Genomic DNA, 22449 nt, shown 5'->3' on the forward strand with positions numbered 1-22449 from the left:
AAATCAATATTGCTAAGCCCAAGAAAGCGTAGTTATTAGAGGTACTTAACTCACGAGAAAAGATGGTTCTCTGCTTTTTAAATATGGATTAAAATAAATCTAATTTTTCTTCTTTCAAAAAAATGCTAGTCCAACTCGTGTGAAGAAAACTGGCCTAGAGTGGAAATAGCCCAATACAGTAAAACCTCATTAATTTTGATTCCACTAATTAATTGTGAGTTGATGGTTACCTTCACAGGCTGTGTGAAAACAAATTAATGGTATAAACAAAGCAAACGTCTCGCCTATTTAAATGTAAAAGGAAAAAAGACCATTCTCAAGCACCACTTTGGTATTAATTTTAATTCAAACAATGAACAGAGTAATGATAAATAATTCTCAGCTATCTGTTAAATGAAAGCACTTAAAAGATTTGCTAAAATGCAATTAACTTGGTTTCTTCTTATCTGTCCTCGAAATTATTAAAGAAGCACTTCTTAAAGGATATTTAATAACTCCTATCTCTGATTTAGACCCAGCTTCCCCACAAATGAATTGAATTACCACAATTCCTTTATTATTAAATTATTAAATTCCAGGGATCTTGGTTATTGAACATCTATTTCACCCACAATGACTGATTCCATAATTTGATTAATTCCATTCTACTTTCCTTTGCTCCGTTTTCAACCTGGAAAAAGTCACCTAAGTGTGACTTAACAGGATAATGCAGAAGACATTTAAATTGTGTGATTAAAATAATAACAACAAAAAGTGTGAACCTCGTGCATTTATGCTGACTTTGATCCCACACCTATTCGTTAAAAAGACTTGGTGATGTATTCCCGTTGTATATATATTTACAAATTATATAGGCACTCCTGTGCCAATATACCATGTACTTATAAAACATGCACAAAAAATATGTTTTAACAGAACAACTCAGAGGGAGGCCTGCGTGGATTAGTCAGTTAAGTGTCTGCTTTGGCTCAGGTCATGATCTAGGACTCCTGGGATTGAGCCACGCTTCCGGCTCGCTTGCTGCTCCCTCTCCCACTGCCCCCCCCCCACTACTGTGTGTGTGTGTGTGTGTGTGTGTGTGTGTGTGTGTGTGTGTGTGTGTGTGTGTGTGTGTGTATACATACATACATATATAAAAAAGAATGACTCGGGTGCCTGGGTGACTCAGTCGGTTAAGCATTTGACTTCAGCTCAGGTCATGATCTCAGGGTCCTGGGACTGAAAGCCCCACATCCGCACAGGGCTCCTTGCTCCATGGGGAGTCTGCCTGTCTCTCTGCCCTCCCCCCAAGCTGCCCTAAACTTGTGGCCTCACTCACTCTCTCTCAAAAAAATAAATAAAATTTAAAAACTAAAAAATAAAAATAAAAGAATGACTCAAAGCTTAAATAAACAAATTTAAGAGAAAGGAAGCACCTTCTTAAAATGTCTTACTAATGTTAATTATGTTAGCGCTAGGTAACAACTCAAAGCACAATATATAGCTTTAAAAAGATTTCATTGCTAAGGACTATTGGACGTAAATACATATTTCATATAATTATACATTTTTTGGCTGCCCTCCTGTCAGACGGACCAAATGATCACTGCCTGAAACCATAATGCAGCTGCTGAAGAGAGATTTAAGTTTCATGGGAAATCTGTTCCATCCTCAATTTCTCTGCCCATTTTGTGGGGGCGGGTGAGGAAGCGGACAAGAAGCGCGCCCGGTGAGAGCCACGCTGTGCCTCCTCTGGCTGCCAGGTGTGCTCTTCCCCCAGGTGACACATGGTCACAGGACGTAAGGAACAAGTGAGACTCCAGTATCCTACCGTCTACTACATGTTCACAGGTGCGATTTCTTAAGGCTAAAAAAAGGACATAAGCAAGAGCTTTAATATTTTGTTCCTTTACCCCAGTGAACTGTCTCACAGATTGTACTTCCCCAACCACTACCACCAACTGACTTAAGGAGTGAAACTCATGAGGGGCGCCTGGGTGGCTCAGTGTTAAAGCCTCTGCCGTCAGCTTGGGTCATGATCCCAGGGTCCTGGTTTCGAGTCCCGCATCAGGCTCTCTGCTCAGCAGGGAGCCTGCTTCCCTTCCTTTCTCTCTGCCTGCCTCTCTGCCTACTTGTGATCTATCTGTCAAATAAATAAATAAAATCTTTTTATAAATAAATAAATAAATAAAAATGAAGAGTGAAGCTCATGAATACCATCTAAAATTTTGTGTTGTTATGGAACCCAGAATTTGTACAGCATGGACTGAGCATCCTATTATCAACTTGGCCAGTACTTTATAAGTGAAAATTATTCAAACTCATGCTCCAAATATGACTAATTCTGCCCTAGAAACAAAATGTAACAATGACATCAAAAATTAATTTAAAAGCAGAGGCTAACAACAATAAACAACAGAATATTTAACAAAAACTGTATTTTCATTTGATGAAAAAAATTAAGATAACTGGCCAAGGAAAAGAAGGGAGATGATGGACCAAAACATACATATTCCAGGGCCAATTTTTCTTTCCAGATAATTCTGATCCTCAACCAGAGTCTCACTGAGTGTGCCAGTAAGTAATCCTCACAGTACATTAGTGCTGAGCAGCAGAATGCCACAAACTATCATAGAATCTGACAGAGTCAGAATATACCACCTAGGTCATCCAGCCTGACCTTATGCATTTTACAAGACTTCATTTTAAGCCATTCCCAGAAACCTCTTATATAACCTGTTCCTAAACATCTGCCATGAATTACAGAAATTAGAGACAGCTAGTTTACCCCTTCCACTACCTCTCTGGGGAGATGATTCTGCTTTCCAACAGTTCCCGATATAAATTACACACATACATTTTCCCTACTTTTGCTAATTTGTTTTCCGAATTCAATTCTTTTTCTTCATATCATTTCAGGGTCAATCTCTTAACTGCCCCCAAACAATTTTTCTCTTTGTGTATTCCCTAAATATCTGATCACTAACTACTGTCTTTCCTTTTAAATATGCCCATCATTAGACAAGCTATAAAAGACCAGCTTCTTTCAGTCGTAAATCAATCTTGCTATTCTCTTAATAATTCTTTCTCGTACTTCCCAGAACTCTTTATATGGAACATAAATGTGCAGTTAAGATGCATCATTTATCACTTTTAAATATTCTACCTGAAAGGAAAAAAGAGCCTAGGAATATTAATTTCATTTCCACATTTTCATGAAACTAGCTTAAAAAAAATTTTTTTTCAGACATCCATAGCTTAGCCTTCCTTTTTTTTTTTTTTAAAAGGAAAAAGAAAAGTAGAAGGCTGTTTCTTTAAGGGCTGTTTTAGAAAAGACGACCATGGAGTCCAACCAAAACACTTACCTTCTAATTGGTTACATTCTATACGAAGACTTTTAAAAACAAATTTTAACATCTTCACTCAGTCACTATATATAAAAGGTAATAAATAGTGGAGTAATTAGAATTTCATCTTTCTTCAACTGCTTCCTTACCAACTAAACAGCAAATAAAATATGAAGAATTTATTATTTTTTTTAAAGATTTTATTTATTTATTTGACAGAGAGAGATCACAAGTAGGCAGAGAGGCAGGCAGAGAGAGAGAGAGAGAGAGAGAGGAGGAAACAGGCTCCCCGCTGAGCAGAGAGCCTGATGCGGGACTCGATCCCAGGACCCTGAGATCATGACCTGAGCCGAAGGCAGCGGCTTAACCCACTGAGCCACCCAGGCGCCCAAATATGAAGAATTTAATGTAAGACAGGCGCGTACGTGGCTCAGTGTTGGTTAAACGCCTGACTCTCAATTTGGCTTAGGTCAAGATCTCAGCATCGTGAGAACAAGCCGTGTATCGGGCTCTACACTGCGTGTGGAGCCTGCTTAAGATTCTCTCTCTTCCACTGGCCCTCCCCCATCTCTCTCTCTCTCTCTCTCTCTCTCTCTGCCTCTCTTAAAAAAAAAAAATCCATCATTCTTCTTTCCTCACCCACAAACAACTTATTTCTGATAAGTATGTTATTTGTTCTTAATCCAGCCACTGTTTTTAAACTAAATTTTATTACGTTTCTGGATGGAGAAAGATTCCAACCTTCAAAAATATGAAAGAAGCTACATAGAAAAATGATAGATAACCTAAGAACAAGAAAATTTCAACAGAAAGCATATATGCTTAACATGTCAGTTAAGTTAGGCACTCACAGAAGTACTAAAATTCCCAAGAAAAATAAATAAGCAAAGGACAAAAGATGTCTCAAAAAAAAAAAAAAATCACTAAAATCTTCAAAGAAAAACTTCAGTATCTCTGGTAACCAAAGAAATGCACATTCAAACAATAAGATATTCTTTCCATCTATCAATTTAGCCAAAGATTTTAGAAATTGTAATAGAAAACAACCAACATTTATCAGGTTCTTACTTTGTGCTGGGTATTATTCTAAATATTTGGCTACATACCAAATGTTATAATTCATTAGAGTCCCACAACAATCCTCTGAGGTAGGCAGAATTATTATTTCCACTTTACAGATGTGGCAACTAAGGCATGGAAGTAAATACGTACTTCTTATGCTAGCAAGGGGCAATGAGACAGAAACTGAGGGTAGAAAACAATTTGCTACTAGACCTCAGTCACCTTAAAAATGTTAATGCCTATTACATAAAAATTCCGAGGTTCTAATGTTAAAAAATTCATGGAATCTATCTAAGGGAATAATTATAAGTTTTTTTAAACTTAAAAAGATAATAAGTAATTTATGGACATTGGGGAGGGTATGTGCTATGGTGATTGCTGTGAAGTGTGTAAACCTGGCAATTCCCAGACCTGTACCATGGGAGCTAATAATACATTATATGTTAATAAAAAAATTTAAAAAGATAGTAAGTACCGTATTGTATAATACAGATGGTCAAATTGGGAACAATTCGCATAACCAAAGTAGGAGAATTGCTAAGTAAATACGGTATGTTCACATAAACATGGTATGTTTTACAATCATTACTTTCATGAATAAGTATGACTTGGAAAAGTATCTGTTATGATATAAAATGAAGATAATGTGCTCAAATAACTCAATCTACAATATAATCACAAACATACAGTAAGTGGATTTTAAAGGCCATAGGAAATTATACCAAATGTTAACTGTGGTTCTCTTGTATGTACAAGGATAACAGGTAACCTTTTCCCTTCTTAGCAATCTCTTCTGTCAAACATTTTCACAGTGTCTTATGTGTTAAACTTACAAAATTGCAATTAAAAACATGTTTTTTAAAAGCAAATAATGTATTATAAAGAAAAGGAGGTAAAAGGAGTTTAAAACTAAAAAATTCCAGAGCTGAATTATCAAAGATGAAAACTAAAGGGAAAGTAGAAGAGAACTGAGCAATGCACAGTCTCTAAAGGAAAAGTAGAATATGGGAATTCAAAAGAATGGCTGTGTTTTGTCCTACAAAGTGAAAGAAAAATATTCAATAAATTAGCAATTGAAAAGTAAGTATGCATCAAAGTCATATACTTACATAGATCAATAATGAAAACAACAGTCAAAATTTGGAGAAATACAGTTATTTTAAAATACATAATGACATCTACTAGGAGGCAGTACGCTCGGTGGATAAGCACAGGACATCAAGTCGGACTACTTAGGACAAAATTCCAGCTCTGCCACCTGCTAACTATGTGATGGAGGGAAGTTATTTAACCTCTCTGAACTCCTTTCTCTGTATAACGTGGTTAACAGCAATAACCACACCTCACGGAATTACTGTTTGACTTAAACGAAATGTACACAAAGAAATTAGCACAGTGACTAACATATCATGCATACAAAAAAGAACAGTAGCTAATGTTATTTTTACCATTATGATGTCATTATACACCATAAATTCTACCTTTTTAAAATGTAATTATATTTAGTTTCTGAAGGAGTTGCCAATATTCAGGTATCTGCCAAGAAACATGAAGATATTTATAATTCTTCGATACATTGGTTTTCCTTTTCAATATTTTCTCCTCACATTAATATCTCTGCTTTAATTTAATCTGAATAGTTCCACCTGCATAACCATCACTTTCACACAAATATTACCTTAAAGCTACATTAATAAAGTTGTTAGCACTCTTAACAATATGTCAATAAAACGATTCAGTCCAACAACCCAGTGACCACCCTCCATTGTTCTTGAGTATTTCCTCACACTGCTTTTCCGCTGAATTTACTTTGTAATTTTTCACTTTGTGCCTTTAAAATATTAAAATGTTTTCTTGAATTCCACTTACATATTTATGGGCCTTAGAGACTGAGACAGTCAAATCTGCAGATTGAATATAACCGGAGTTCTTTTTAAGGAACTCACAAGTGCCACAAGTGCCCTTTTCCCTCTCTGCACCCCAGGCAGCTGTCCCCACTTATTGCCCAAACCCATACCCAAACCTTGGGCTACACACTTTCAAGGATTAAGGTCTTCTGTCACAGAGGGCCTCCTTTCTTAGAGGGCACTGACGTACGACTCCAAGTGGCTGCTGGTCCTGCCCTTTCCTGCCCTGTCCAGCATTTTCTGGGTCTCATTTAGAATGGTGAAAAGCACTATCTATCTGACCTAGTGACTTTGAATCTCCCTGCTTGGCCTCAACCTATTTACCCCAATTACACCTGTATCCTTACTAGAAATAAACATCGAATTTATACATCTGATATAACTATGAAATATCTTTTTTGCCTTCTCATGAAAATAAGTGGGTTAATAGATACTGACCCCACTTCTCCAAGCAGAGATATTGAAAGAGTATGTGTATCTCCTAGCAGTAAATTATTAGAATATATATGCTAAATACACATCTTTGTTTAACAACGATGCTGGCTTGCTTTAAGTCTATTATCAAAGAACATTAGAGAAACCTAACCTTCAGAGTTCACAATTAAGCAAGAAAGTTGTGCCTAGCCAATCATTTATGCCCAAGAAAAGCAGTAAGTAGAGTCAAACTTCCCCCTTGATCATCTGAGGTCATGCTACCAAAGGCTTTGCACAGGTAACAGTCATACCCTTCTGTAATCTGCCCCCAATTTTCCATTAGAAATGACACAGTTGGGGCCACTCAGACAAGTAAAAACGCCAATGTACAGGCAGCGAGCAAGCAAAGAACATTACTCAAGAAGTACAATTTCTAGGGAATTAGTTGCCGATATCCTGAAAACTGTCTCCTGCAATAAAAAGATACACAGATAGATGGAAAGAGAAAGGGAACTCATCTCTAATTTGGGCAGATTCTAAAACCACCTGGCCATACTTGGGAAACAAGGAAATGAAAAGCAGTTCCTGATACAGGAACAAAGTTTATCTATCATAAAGTCATTCCAAAGCTGGAAAGAATGAATACATTCCCCAGACTTACACCTTTATCACCTAAATGAGAATGTAGGTAACTGCAAACAAATAATAAAATGGAGCACTTAGGTAGCTCAGTCTGTAAGCATCTATTTTTGGCTCATATCATGATCCCAGGGTTCTGGGATCGAGTCCCAAGTCAGGCTCCCTGCTCAGCAAGGAGTGTGCTTCTCCCTCTCCTTCTGCCCCTACCCCCTGCTCGTGTGCACACGCTTTCTCTCCCTCCCAAATAAATACATAAAATCTTTAAATAATAATGACTTAATGAGTTCCTATCATAAGCTGGGCATGACCTCCAAACTTAGAACTAACACTTGACAGAAAGTAAAGTGCTAGAGCTTGCCAGAGCTCCACAAGGACTTCTAAAAGTCACCCCAAAATGAAGACACAGATTCAGGTCTGTTTGGCTCTAAAGGTCCTGCTCTCCCTGATATGAACAACTGGGGGTTCTTTCTTGTAGGCTCCATGTGCCAACAGTAGAAAGTTTTCTCCAGCTAATTCGGAAAGTCTTCACCAATGTCTGAGAAAAAAACACTGATTATGACTAACAAAAAAATTACTGTACATTAACTGGCATTTTTTGTTCTTTTTAGTATACATTCTTCCTTTCTAATCTTGTAGCATTCCATTTTCATTCCACTTTACTCTCTTGTCCAACTTCTCCTTGGAAGAACATCATGAACAGTTTATTTTGCAGGACAGTTTCATATTTTATCGTTCCTTCCAATACCCTCCCTAAGTAGGATAAAATAAAAAGTCCCAAAATGGTCTCACATACACCTAGCTTGCAGCACATACAAAACCATTACTCTGATCTCTTGGTCATTTTTTTCAAAGTAATGTACAAATATGTCACCTTCCTGCCAGTGTTCGCCATTGACAGATTCAGAAAACTAAGAAAAACAACTTAAGAAAAAAAAATGGGGCACCTGGGTGGCTTAGTGGGTTAAGCCTCTGCCTTCAGCTCAGGTCATGGTCCTGGGGTCCTGGGGTCCTGGGATCAAGTCCCGCATCGGGCTCTCTGCTCAGCGGAGAGCCTGCTTCCCCCCTCCCTGCCTCTCTGCCTACTTGTGATCTCTCTCTCTCTCTCTCTGTCAAATAAATAAGTAAAAAAAAAAATCTTTTAAAAATTTTTAAAAAAAGAACTTAAGGGCTACAGACTCCTCCACCAAACACACAGAAGGTTCCTCAACAAACAGAGTTTGTTCACATACCATAGGATTTTACACATACCCATAAAGCTAACATCGCCCTTTTTGAAAGTCTCCCAAAACCACCCACAGCTGGCCTACTAAGTGGCCATTCTAGGACCTCCCTGAGGAACTCATGCTTAAGGCAGTCCTGAGAAAGTGCTTCCCATCTACTCTGCTGCTTTATAACTGCGTGGTTCCCAGCCTGCTCCCACATTAGATGAAATTCTAACAAACAGGAACTAGGGGCAACTGGGTGAGTGGCTCAGTGGGTTAAAGCCTCTGCCTTTGGCTCAGGTCATGATCCCAGCGTCCTGGGATAGATCCCGCATTGGGCTCTGCTCAGTGGGGAGCCTGCTTCCTCCTCTCTCTCTCTCTTCTCTCTCTCTCCCTGCCTGCCTGCTTCTCCGCCTACTTGTGAACTCTCTCTCTCTGTAAAATAAATAAGTAAAATCTTTCAAACAAAAAAATAGGAACTGGAGCTTGTCAACTTCCAAATGAAGGTACCTGGAATACAGCAGACACTCAGATATTTGCTGAACGAATGACTATTCAAAAATACACTGCTGCTAACTGAGCAGTCATCTCAAAAACTCATTATTATTTTCTAAGGATTTCTGCCATTTTAAGATAAATTTTAATTCATTTTAAAATTGCTTTTTGATTAAGTTACTCAAGAAAAATTTAGTCTTTATGTCATACTCTCTATGTCATACTATCTCTTCAGCTCAAAATAAAAAGTCAAATTAGGGGCGCCTGGGGGGCTCAGTGGGTTGAGCCGCTACCTTCGGCTCAGGTCATGATCTCAGAGTCCTGGGATCGAGTCCCACATCGGGCTCTCTGCTCAGCAGGGAGCCTGCTTCCCTTCCTCTCTCCTGCCTCTCTGCTTACTTGTGATCTCTCTCTGTCAAATAAGTAAAAAAAAAATCATAAAAAAAAAATAAATAAAATAAAAATAAAAAGTCAAATTAATCAACCACTTCATTCACAAAGTTTAGCACCAAATGACTTCTATTATTAATACTAAACTCCAGGGGTGCCTGGGTTGGCTCAGGTCATGATTGAGGTCCTGGGATTGAGCCCCGCTTTGGGCTCCCTGCGCAGCAGGAAGCCTGCTCCTCCCTCTCCCATTCCCCCTGCTTGTGTTCCGTCTCTCGCAGTGTCTATCCCTCTGTTAAATAAATAAATAAAATCTTAAAAAAATAAAAACAAAAACCTAAACTTCATTCCCAATATAATCTTCTCTACTCCCAAGGATATGACTTTAGAGCTAAAAAAGCCTTTCCAAGATAGAAGAATATCTAAATCTCTAAAGTGTTTGGCACAATATAAGCATCGCCTGAATAGAGGGATGCAGTCTTTCTCTTTGCTCTCAAAGGAACCACACACTGACAGTCTCTCGGTATATTACTGAATTTTTCAGCTTCCTACACGAGAGACAGGGTGTATTATGATACCTGAATATATAAACATGATTCATAGCAGGAAAAATTAATTATTTATCTTGAAAAAATAAGACAGTGGTAAAAATTTGGAAAACATGAAATTTAAAGAATACAATGTAAGCCAACCAGAATGAACGGCCAATACAATATTGATATATTAATGCATGTGCTTTCAAAATGAAAATTGGTGCTTTTCACTCATACATACTCTGCATACAGCTACTTAAAAGCCCGAATATTAGCAAGACTTTAAAGAGTAAAGATGATGGAGAATTATGAGGGTAAATAGGTGGTAAAACCCTATCCTTCGGCTTTTAAAGGATGATTTAGCAACACCTACTCAAAAGACTTTAAAAATCAATATGCCTTTTTATACAGAAATTCCACATCTACAAATTTAACTTAAGAAATCATTTCAGATGTGCAAAAATATTTAGGTATACTAATTTGTATTCTCACTATTGACAAGAGAAAAAAAATTTTTTTTTAAAGATTTTATTTATTTATTTATTTGACAGAGAGAAATCACAAGTAGATGGAGAGGCAGACAGAGAGAGACAGAGGGAAGCAGGCTCCCCGCCGAGCAGAGAGCCCAATGCGGGACTCGATCCCAGCACCCCGAGATCACGACCTGAGCCGAAGGCAGCGGCCCAAACCACTGAGCCACCCAGGCATCCCGACAAGAGAAAAAATTTTTAAAGCAACATTCTAAAACTTCTGATAAAATAAGTTAACCCAATATCATTAAAAATGGTGTTGGAATCCACTTAGTGACACAGAAAGATGACCAGAACATCTTTAGAAAATATTTGTGTTCTCTAAAAATAAACTAAAAAAGGATGAAAGACTTAATGTGAGACAGGAGCATCAAAATCCTAGAGGAGAACACAGCAACCTCTTCAACCTCAGCTGGAGCATCTTCTTGCTAGACACACATCTCCAAAGGCAAGGGAAACAAAAGCAAAAATGAACTACTGGGACTTCAAGGTAAAAATCTTCTGCACAGCAAAGGTCAACAAAACTAAAAGAAAACCTATGGAATGGGAGATATTCACAAATGACCTATCAGATAAAGGGCTAGTATCCAAGATCTATAACGAACTTCTCAAACTCAACACCCAAAAAACAAAAGAATCCAGTCAAGAAATGGGCAGAAGACAAGAACAGACAATTCTCCAAAGAAGAGATACAAATGGCCAATAGATACATGAAAAAATGCTCCACATCACTTGGCCTCAGGAAAATACAAATCAAAACCACAATGAGATACCACCTCACACCACTCAGAGTGGCTAAAATTAACAAGACAGCAAACAACAAATGTTGGCGAGGATGCAGAGAAAGGGGAACCCTCTTACACTGTTGATGGGAATGCAAACTGGAACAGCCACTCTGCAACACAGCATGAAGGTTCGTCAAGACGTTAAAAATAGAGCTACCCTACGACTCAGCAATTGCCCTACTAGGTATTTATCCCAAGGATACAAATGCAGCGATCCCAAGGGGCACCTGCACTCCAATGTTCTCAGCAGCAATGCCACAATAGCCAAACCGTAGAAAGAGCTGTGAGGTCCACCGACAGATGAATGGATAAAAAGATGTGGTATGTATGTGTGTGTGTGTGTGTGTGTGTGTACATATATACACACACCCCACACACAATGGAATATTAGCCATCAGAAAGGGTGAATACTTTCCACTTACATCAACATGGATGAACTGGAGGGTATTATGCTGAGCAAAATAAGTCAAACAGAGAAAAACAATTATCATATGTTTCCACCCATTTGTGGAATATAAGAAACAGTGCAGAGGACCATAGGGCAAGGGAGGGAAAACAGAATGGGGAGTCATCAGAGAAGAGAAAAACCATGAAAGACTCTTAACTATAGGAAACAAACTGAGGGTTGCTAGAGGAGAGGTAGATGGGGGGATGGGTAACTGGGTGATGGACAGGAAGGAAGGCATGTGATGTGATGAACACTGGGTGTTATAGGTAACTGATGAATTAATGAACATTACATCTGAAACTAATGATATACTGTATGTTGGCTAATTGAACTTAAATTTTTAAAAAGTAAATATTTGTGTTCTGTATAACAAGTTAATTTAAAAAGTAAAAATTAATTTCAAAAAGTGCTGAATACATAAAAACATGAAAGTGGCCTCAAAATATAAGAGAATTAAATGTTAATGGAAAAAAAGAGTAGAATATTATGTGCACTGTGATGTATTTTAGAAAAATGTTAGTTCTGCCTCCTGGTTTTGCTTGATTTGTACTGCCAAAGTTAACTCTGCTTGGCTTCAGAGGCCATGTCATAATTATAAACACTTTTTTAAATGCAACACTCAAATTAAATTAGTAACAAAAGCCCAAATTCAAAAAGGTGAGATAAGAGCTAATTCAGGCAAAAGCTTTAGGTACTTTTTTAAAAAGGACAATATATTAAAAAGAAACCTAATTTGCTAATTGTTCTTAATGGCTTTGAACATTAGCTCTGCTAGCATACGTATAGCGACATACATCTTTCATGTTATCATATCTCTTATCTCTAAGAGCTGGGGATTTCACACTGTCAAGGGAAGGCACACACAGGTTAGATTCCGGGCTTTCCTGTTTTCATAAACCCATGCTGCCCCCTTCTGGATGCTTTTGGAGATTATGTGATAATACAAATTTACTAAGATAATATAAATTAAAAGTAATCGTATTTAAAGTAATTTATTAAAGAAGTTAGCCTATTGCTCTTATAAAGAAATATATTACTGGTGCTAAATTTATTTGGAAACGTTTTCCAAAAATTCCATTTTGAATAAAGTTCTACTAGCAGCACATAGCTGATAACCAGTCACCCATACCAATGAGGGAAATAAATACAAATATATATTTATTAAAAGTAAATAAAATACTTAACAAAGTCATGCTTTTTGTTCTCTTTCATATGCATCCCCCCATTCCCAAAGCGAAGGAGAATGTGAATTTGGTACTTACTTTTACAGTTCAATTTTGAACATTTTACTATCTATGGTGCATCCATAAACACATAGTACGCACTTGTGTTTTTCTAAATGTAAACAGACGGTATCTTATTGTATCACGCACACAAAGGTTCCACATCACAGGCGCAGCCAAGCCGCTGCAAGTACTGTTCAATGAGGAAACGTGGAGAGTTCCACACAAAAACATCTGCACCATTCTATAGGCAGGAAACTCTACTGGGTCACTAGGTTTATTTTTTAATTTCTGCATTTTCATGCCTGTCAATAATCTCTGTTTGGTTTATTAGGGAAAATGTTTTTTAAAGCATTTCTGACATTTTAAAATTATTTTCTTAGTACTTTTTTTTTTTTTTTTACAAAGTCTGGTTTCTTTCTCTTAAATTAAAATATGTGGAAATGGATCTTGAAGAGTGGAATCCCTCATACTGGAAGCTATTGTTTAAAAAAAAAAAAAAAAAAAAAGAATGATGAATAAGAAGGGAAGCTGGCAGGGAGGTGAAGGGAAGAGGTCAGATCATTCTCAGTTGGAAGTACTAATCCTAATGCCAGAGTCTTGGAGGCAGTTTCCTGCTGCAGCATTCCAGAAGCCTTAAGAAATCTGCCTTCCCTTTCAAGAGCTCTCTTCTGCAAACTCCCTGGGGATCTGGTGCAGGCTTTGGCCTCCCGTAGCCTCCAGTTCAGATTTTGGATATTCACCAAAGCCTACCTCTGACAGCTACCCAAATCTGAAAAGCATTCTATCTCTAACCACTCTACTTAAATTTCTCAGTTATTAGAATAATAACTTAGATTTATGAGTTTTTTAATAACTGAGAGTTATTAGAATAATAACTGAGGATTCAGTTCAAGTGCAACACTTCTCAAGTATTAAAACATTCTAGCATTGAAAATCTCTGCAGGATTCCAAGATGAGTTAAGGTAATCACACAGTTAGAGAACAGGTGGGAAGGGAGACTTGCTTTTCACTAAGAAGGTTTAAGACCTCTTGCATTTTATATGCCTATTTATGAAATATTTTAAGATACTACAGTAATATTCTCAGTGTAGATGAAAAGTTAAAATTTAAAAACTCAAAATTTTAGCAAGCCCATTTTAAAAACAGATTTTCCTTAAAAAGTCTTCTTTTATTTTATTTTTTTTTTAAGATTTATTTATTTATTTGACAGACAGAGATCACAAGTAGGCAGAGAGGCAGACAGAGAGAGAGGAGGAAGCAGGCTCCCCGCTGAGCAGAGTCCGATGTGGGGCTCGATCCCAGGACCCTGGGATCATGACCTGAGCCGAAAGCAGAGGCTTTAACCCACTGAGCCACCCAGGCGCCCCCTTAAAAAGTCTTCTATATGAGTATTTATTTATTTTTTTTCTATATGAGTATTTAAAGTGGCAATCTAATTTTAGTAATAATAGTAGTAAGAGTAACAATATAAGGATTCTACTTTAAATTTGAATCCTATTCAAACTGCCTCAGAGCTTTAACTTCTGAATAGCAATACAGAAGGTGAAAACCACTCTTTTAAAAACAATAAACACAACTTGGAATGACAAACAAAAATGGTATAGAACTGTATGCTGTGTTGTATAATTCAGATACTATTTAAGTCATTTCACTTCAGTCTCTTTCCAGATGTGCTTTTCATATGTATACACAGCACACATATATGTTCTCTTTCAAATATACACAGTACATGTAGATGTATCTTTTCTGTGTACTCACGGCACATGCATATACGCCTTTTGCACATTGGTACAGCATGTGTATATATATATCTCTTGTGTGTATGTACAGCACATGAGTAATTTTCATTCACGTGTATATACAGTACAGGTACAGGTATCATTCATCTGCATGTAGGACACATTTTGTTTCATCAAGAAACCAAACCACCAAAAAGGAAAAAAACCTCAAACTGAAGTTTTTCCTTTTACATTCGATAACCTGAAGAAGAAACAGAGATGGCAAATAACCTAATATTAAAGATCTCAAAATTACAAGTTTCAACATCTCTCCTAAAATCAAAACACACAGATAGTCAAAGCTCACAGCAGTTTTTGAGTAGTTTCCCAAAGCTCCCTATTTCTCTGAGTACCTAGAAGATGCCCCTCCCCTTATCCTTCACAGCATGTTGTTAGTATCTCTCCTTTACCTTTATATAAGGTAGGCCTTGTAGGAGACTAACATTTGCCTGAACCTCCTCCTAAAACACAAGGTTATATTTCTGGGAAGACTTAAACACATTATGTGGCAGATGGTAATACTGCCCCCAGAAGCTTTCTGAGTTGCTCGCAATAATCCTTCAGCACTATACAACCCTGAATTACTTCAACAGTCCATATCTTAAAGGATACCTTCAGAAAAATTTTATTATATGTTAATTATTTAAAATAATCTGTATCGGGGCACCTGGGTGGCTCAGTGTGTTAAAGCCTCTGCCTTTGACTCGGGTCATGGTCTAAGGGTCCTGGGATGGAGCCCCGCATCGGGCTCTCTGCTCAGCGGTGAGTCTGCTTCCCCCTCTCTCTCTGCCTGCCTCTCTGCCTACTTGTGACCTTTGTCAAATGAATAAATAAAATCTTTAAAATAAAATAATCTATGATATATATAAAAGATCTCAGTTATCGAGACTACTTGGTGAATCAAACTCAATTTCAAAGAGCTCTGTCTACTAAATGGACTTTTACTATTTGGGGGAAAAAAATGTAAATCCATCTAAAAAATGAAAAACAAAAACGCCTTCAATGTAAAGTAAAAACAATCTGTTCAATTTAAGTACTCTACACAATACTGTAGCTAGGCAGTCTTTATCATCTATGTCAAATTTTTAAATACTTACAACTCCCATTAATAAAAGAATACTGAAATCATTTACTAAAAATAAAGTATACAGAACCACTGCACCAGGCAACAAATTGATGCTATGTTATAGCAAGAATACGGAAAGGTTTTTTTGGTTAAAAAGATACTAACATGGGGTTAAAATGATGGGAGTGGAGGAAGAAAGGACGAGAAACACTAAAATGCAGGGAAGGAAGCACATGTCCCTGGTCCGCTGAGACATGTATCCGGAGTTGTGAAGGAGTCTACCGTCTGCCTCAGAGCTGCCCGCAGCATCTTTCTGCCTACAAATAGGATCTCATTCCTTCTTTACCGTTTCCCTAAGACACAATGATCCACTTAGTATTTAAAACCTTTCATATGTTGGTAAACATGAAAATGATTACAAAATAAAGGGAAAATCATCAACCTTCTACATGTTTGATTATAATTGAAGTAAATTTTAAAACACAACTAATATTCTTCTGTTTTAGGACATCTTTTCCTGAAAAAAAAAAAAAAAATCTACAAGTCAAAACTTACCTTTCTGATTCTACCTAAGATAAAAACCAAAACTCTATTCTAATCCAAAAAGCAGACAACAAACATTTTGATATTTATCTTTAATCACTGTGTGTTTGGTAAATACTTATAATCTTCCAATGACCAGATCACAACTTTAAAAAATATTTTCTGCTAAAAGAAAATGATACTAGATCAATTTATGAGAGGGACAACCCAAGCACTGGACGCTTTATATGTCATTAACTCTAACCTATCAGCAAGACAGTCATTTGCTAGACATTTAGCAAATATCAAATTCTTAGCTTTTTATTAATCATTTAGGCTCTTTGACATTCAGGTACATTACTTGATGCCCCTAAAACCACCAACTAAATGAAATGGTTATTAACCAGGCAGTCACTACTTGTTAAATCATCACAAAGCAAAAAGCAAGTTTGTCTTAACTGTTGTTGTTAGATTTTTGGTTTTTTGTTTGTTTGTTTTGTTGTTTTTTTTTTTTTGCAAGAAAGTAAAGAAGAGAGAGCAAATTAGCACGAGAGGGGAAAGGGAGGGGGAGAAGCAGTCTCCCCACTGAGTAGGGAGGCCAAGGCAGGACTCGATCCCAGGACCCTGTGATCATGACCTGAGCCAAAGGCAGATGCTTAACCCACTGAGCCACCCATACTTTTGGATGTCAATTAAAAAAAAGAGAATCTCTACCGTTAAATCTATAAGTCGTTGGTTATTTTCCAAGTACCAGACTTCCTTGTCTGTGTCTTCCTCCTATTAGCCAGGCAACGAGCACCTGGGTCAGTCCTTTGTCTACTCAGGACCCCGTTCCCTATACAGCTGCATGTGTGTACTAGGTACCTTTTCTTCTTTTTCTCCTTCTTTCTTTCTTTATTGTATTGTATTACATTAGTCACCATACAGAACAGCATTAGTTTTTGATGTAGAGTTCCATGATTCATTGTTTGCATACACTAAGTACTTTTTTACTCACTAATGCATTTCTAAATGCAACCAGTCAAAAAAAAAAATCATTATATTACATATATCCACTTGAAGTTTTTTTTTTCTTTCCCTAAAGATTTCATTTATTTGACAGAGAGAAAGAGTGCAGAAGCAGGGGGAATGGCAGGCAGAGGTAGAGGAAGAAGCAGACGCCCCACTAAGTGGGATGTTGGGGCTTGATCCTAGGGCCCTAAGATCATGACTGAGCTGAAGGCGGGCCATTTAACCAACTGAGCTACCCAGGCGCCCGTCCACTTGAAGTTTTTAAAAAAGAAACCAGAGACTGCTCTCATACAAACATACAAGCTAAAAAAAAAAAAAAAAAAAAAAAAGAGTATATACCAATGTAGATTTAAAGAGAAAACATGATCTTATATAAACCACTCTAAACTTTACTTTTAGTTATATTTATAATTTAAAATACATTTCTTTAAAATTTTATATAACAACAAAAATCTGGGATGAAAATTCTCATGCTTCACTATAGGGCCTAACTACTGTACAATGAAGCTTAGCATAGACTGTAACAGTGCTGTAACTCACAAGTGCCATTATGATGATATCTGTTTCACGAAAATAGAAGACTGGTTGTTTAAATAAACACATAGCAACTCTTACAGCAATGGAGATAAGAATCTAACAATTTGAAAAGGAAGGATTAAGAAAGAAGGAAGAGAATGATTAAGAACCTGAATTTGGGAGCAGTTGGGTGGCTCAGTCAGTTAAGCAACCGCTCTTGATTTAGACTCTTGATTTCGGCTCAGGTAATGACCTCAGGGTCCTGGGATCAGGCCCCACATCCGGCTCCACACTCAGTGGGACAGCTCCTTGAGGATTCTCTCTTTCCCTCTCCCTCTGCACCTCCCCACTCTCGCGTTTGCACACACACTCTCTCTCAAATAAATAAATACTTAAAAATTAAAAAAACAATTTTCAAGTCTGGCAGAAAAAAAAAAGACAACTGGCACTAGGACTTCCTACAACACCACCAATATCAAATCAAACAAAATCTAGCTCTGGCAGAACACAGCAGATAAAATACGTAATCAGGAAGATTAAGCAAGCAAGCAAAAAGGCCAAGGAAAATTTCTTCAGTTTTGAAATGAAATAACCTTGTGAACACTGCATCAGATTCACAAATACAACACTTTTCCATTTCAGTAAGACCATAACTTGTGAAGCTGAATGGATTATAAACATGAAAGCTGTGTGTAAGACAACAGTGTGTGTGTGTGAGCACATGCACACATATGTGAAAGCTGGGAAATAGTGACTGTGCACACAAAGGTGATGGATCACACGAAAAAGTTCATGATTAACAAACAGTAAAAGAAATTATTAAGAAGAAATTATGGATCTGTTATTTATCAGTCCTAAAGCCTCCTCAAACCTCATATTCTTAAAATTATTATGTTTTCTGATATCACTACACACCCATCAGGAAGAAAGCAATCTGCTTCCACAAAAGTATGTACAAAATTTTCCAGTATCATTATCAGTGACTGTTATGGCTTTCCCTTGTCACAGTAAATGTTTATTTAAACAAACACTATTAACAAGCTGATGAGTATTTTGTCTTTACCAAAGTATACATTCACTATCTTTTTGCTCAGATAGAGGTGAAAATGAGATTGCAGAAGATCTTCGTGAATATGTAAACTACTTTAACACAAAAAACTGAAACTTCAATAAACGTATTTTAAACTGCTACTGTGTTTCCAAGACAAGGCATACTATTTAGAAGTAAAAGGGAAAAATAATGTGCATCTTCTATTTCTGTGCCCAATAGTAAATAACTATAATTCTACTTAAATATTATATATTAACATTATCCAGTTTTAAAATTGAAAAAGTTTTGTTAATTGTTTCGTCACATTTTCCTTAAGTTACTCTAGATTCTACTCCTAACAGCAATATAACTCTCTGGGATACCACAATAAAATAATCTTTTATGATCAACTTACACTACAGTTTTCAGGTGGAACTAGAAGTTGAGTAATCTCACCACCATGCACACAGAAGATATGTTTCATTTCTCCAGAAAATATGTCCCAAATTATGACGGAAAAATCCACGCCTCCAGATATCAGGTATCTTTGGTCATAACGAGCTGAGACCTGATGAGGATACAGCAAACATGTGACCTTGTTCCGATGACCACGAAGTGTTCTGTGAGGTGGCCAACCTGCGAATGAGGTTTTGGATTTAAAATGGGAAAATTAAAGTCTTACAAAATTTCAACAAATAAAAGCAAACATGAATTGTCAGAATAGCTATAAATTTTATCATCAAAAAAACCTCTAACTTTATCTTCTAAAATACTCTGTCCCATACAGTAGCTACTAGCCACGTAAGGCTGCTCAGCATGTAAATGTAGCTAGGGCAGATTCATATGTGCTAGAAAATACAGAGGCGAGTCCAGGGATTTAGCACAAACAAGTAAGTAACATATCTCATCTATAATTTTTTATATTGTTTGCCATTGATTTTATATTGTAAAATTGAAATTTTTTCAATTCTAAAAGTTAAAATGAAAATACTTTTCCTATATTGGTTATATAAAACAGATTATTAAAATTAATTTCATCTGCTTCATTCTTTGCTAACGTGAATATAGAAAAATCACATACTCATATATACATATTTCTACTGGACAGCACTATTCTAAAAGATTGGCAGTATTACTGTTAACGTGGTTATTACTTAGTAAGCTATAAAGATAACTAAAAATAAATGAAACTATTAACATACACCAAGAGGTAAAATCAGATACTTTGTCAGATACAGTCATTACATGATACGTATTCTAATAATAGGTACTAAGTATTTCTTATCTGCACTGGTATTAAATTCTACCAACTCCTAGCACACTAACAACTAAGCCGATTTGTTGTACTTGTTACAAAGAGGGAAAACACTGTCAATATCATGGTTACAGAGTTCGCAGAACACTTTAGACATTGCTAGACCTTCCGTATACCTCTGCGGAGCATGTGTTCCCCTTGCAGCAGCTGTACTATGGCCGTCTGTGTGGCAGGTACAATAATGATGCTTCCATCCTCACGGCCACAAACAAGTCGTCCATGTGCTGGTATGTACACACTTGCGGTTACTTTAAGAGGCTCATTACTATTGGGAATCACACTCAGCTGATCTATAATTCCAGCAGGACAAGGATTCAGTTTATCAAATGCCTCTTGCAAACTAATAGAAGTTGTCATTTTCAGCTCTGTGGAGGTTTGTTATGTATCCAAAAAAAAAAAAAAATTGTCCATGTTAGAAAAAAATTAAACATTAAAATAAATGTACTTAGAGTTGATTCAGTAATATATATCAAGGAAGGGTGACTGTGATAAAACTGTAATTCTAGGGTGCCTAGGTGGCTCAGTGAGTTAAGCCTCTGCCTTCAGCTCAGGTCATGATCTCGGGGTCCTGGGATCGAGCCCCACATCAGGCTCCCTGCTTCCCTCTCTCTCTCTACCTATTCTCCACCTACTTGTGATCTCTGTCAAATAAATAAATAAAATCTTTAAAAAAAAACACTATAATTCTAAGAAAAATAAAATGACGTATACACTATGAATTTATTATGCAATGGTTAATATTTAGATTGCTAAATTAAAAGAACTGAGAAATTGCTACACATGATTTATTACTGTCTTCTTTACCTTCCTGTTTATCAGGTGTGTCTGATATGTTCCAAATATTCAATCTTCCTGAAGAATCACCCTGAATTAATAGTTTATGGAGGTGTTCCTTGAATCCACAGAAGAACCGAGTAACAGGAGGACAAATCAGCAACTGCCAAAGGAAAAATAAAATTGGTCAAATATTTTAAGCTGGTCTTTTTTTAATTTTTTTTTTTTTTTAAGGTAATCTCTATACCCAACATGGGTCTTGAACTCATTATCCTGAGATCAAGAATCGCATGCTCTACCAACTAAGCCATCCAGGAGCCCCTTCTACTAATCAAAATATTTCACATATTAACTTTTTTTTTCAGATAAGGATGTTAAGTGCTTTGCCTCAGAACCAGAGTAAAAAAAAGTAATTATAGCATGAATCTTCAACAATGTAATGTAACGTTATGTTACATTACAATGTAATATAACTTTACAGCATTAATTACACATCAGCTAATATTCAAGTCCAATAAAATACAAACATACAAAGAAATGAAAACTACATTTAAAGTCTTTCTCTAAAATTAGTATTTATATTTTTTCTCTACTTTAGAAAAACTGATCACTCACCACAACAGTGCAATTTATTTAACTGTCTCCTATCAATTAATACAAAGATATACCACTCTTTACCAAAAAGAAAAGTCTCCACTTTAAAGGTCAAAAGGGGAGAACTCGCTAAACCTAGCTTTTTGTCCATCACTGATTAGTAGTAACTAAGAGTAGCAGCAAAATTAAAACTACCCAAACTGTACAAGTAGAAGACTCCATTTTTTAAAGCAGCATATTTTCAACTAATAGCATGACATTTTACTTGATCACATTTATATAATTAATTTGAACCTAGCCTGACATGTTAACTATAAACCACTAGGAACAACACCATTTATTAGGCTCTTATGTATACTTTTTTTTAAAACAAATTTTTTTCTGATTTTATGCCCTCAGTGAGATCACTTATTTGAAAATACTAAATAGGGGTGGACTCATAAAATTAAAGTTTAGATTATCAATTCACAAATACTTGAATATTAAAGCATAGAATCTTATCCTGAAAAGCAGAAAAAAAAAAATTTCAGTTATGTCAACTATAGTTAACAAAAAACCTACTTACTGTATTTAGTGTTAGTATTCCTAAAAATTATTAGCCTATAGAAATAATATATATTAAGCATAATCAATTATGTGATTTAAAGTCACAAAATTACTGAATGTTGTAACCGATAAACAACATCCCTAACATGTAGAAGTTGCTGCAGCAGCTATAAAACCAGTATTCCGCATTCCACAGTGTGAGTATCTCATATGTCTCTTAACTTAAAACATACTGGGGAGGTGGTATTTTAAAAAACATAGTATGTATATTGTTTGGTTTTGTTATTTGTTTTTAAAGATTTTATTTATTTATTTGACAGAGAGAGATCACAAGTAGACTGAG

At 36.4% G+C, this 22449-nt stretch overlaps 1 protein-coding gene and 1 long non-coding RNA gene across 5 annotated transcripts in view; both read right to left on the bottom strand.

The window, feature by feature from the left end:
• Positions 1-22449, bottom strand: part of LOC309848361 — an 801917-nt gene that overhangs the window by 698459 nt on the left and 81009 nt on the right. The gene's annotated exons all lie outside the window — the stretch shown is intronic.
• The window catches only part of WDR7 (WD repeat domain 7), a 362265-nt gene that overhangs the window by 293947 nt on the left and 45869 nt on the right, over positions 1-22449 (bottom strand). For all 4 annotated transcript variants that reach the window (XM_082699836.1, XM_082699835.1, XM_082699838.1 and 1 more), the window contains exons 10-12: positions 20997-21129; positions 20309-20557; positions 19293-19513 (exon numbers count right to left, since the gene is read on the bottom strand). In XM_082699836.1, coding sequence (XP_082555962.1) covers positions 19293-19513; positions 20309-20557; positions 20997-21129 — 603 coding nt within the window. The remainder of the gene's footprint in view (positions 1-19292; positions 19514-20308; positions 20558-20996; positions 21130-22449) is intronic.

This window comes from Mustela nivalis (genome assembly GCF_964662115.1).
Source record: "Mustela nivalis genome assembly, chromosome: 14".
NCBI classification, from domain to species: domain Eukaryota; kingdom Metazoa; phylum Chordata; class Mammalia; order Carnivora; family Mustelidae; genus Mustela; species Mustela nivalis.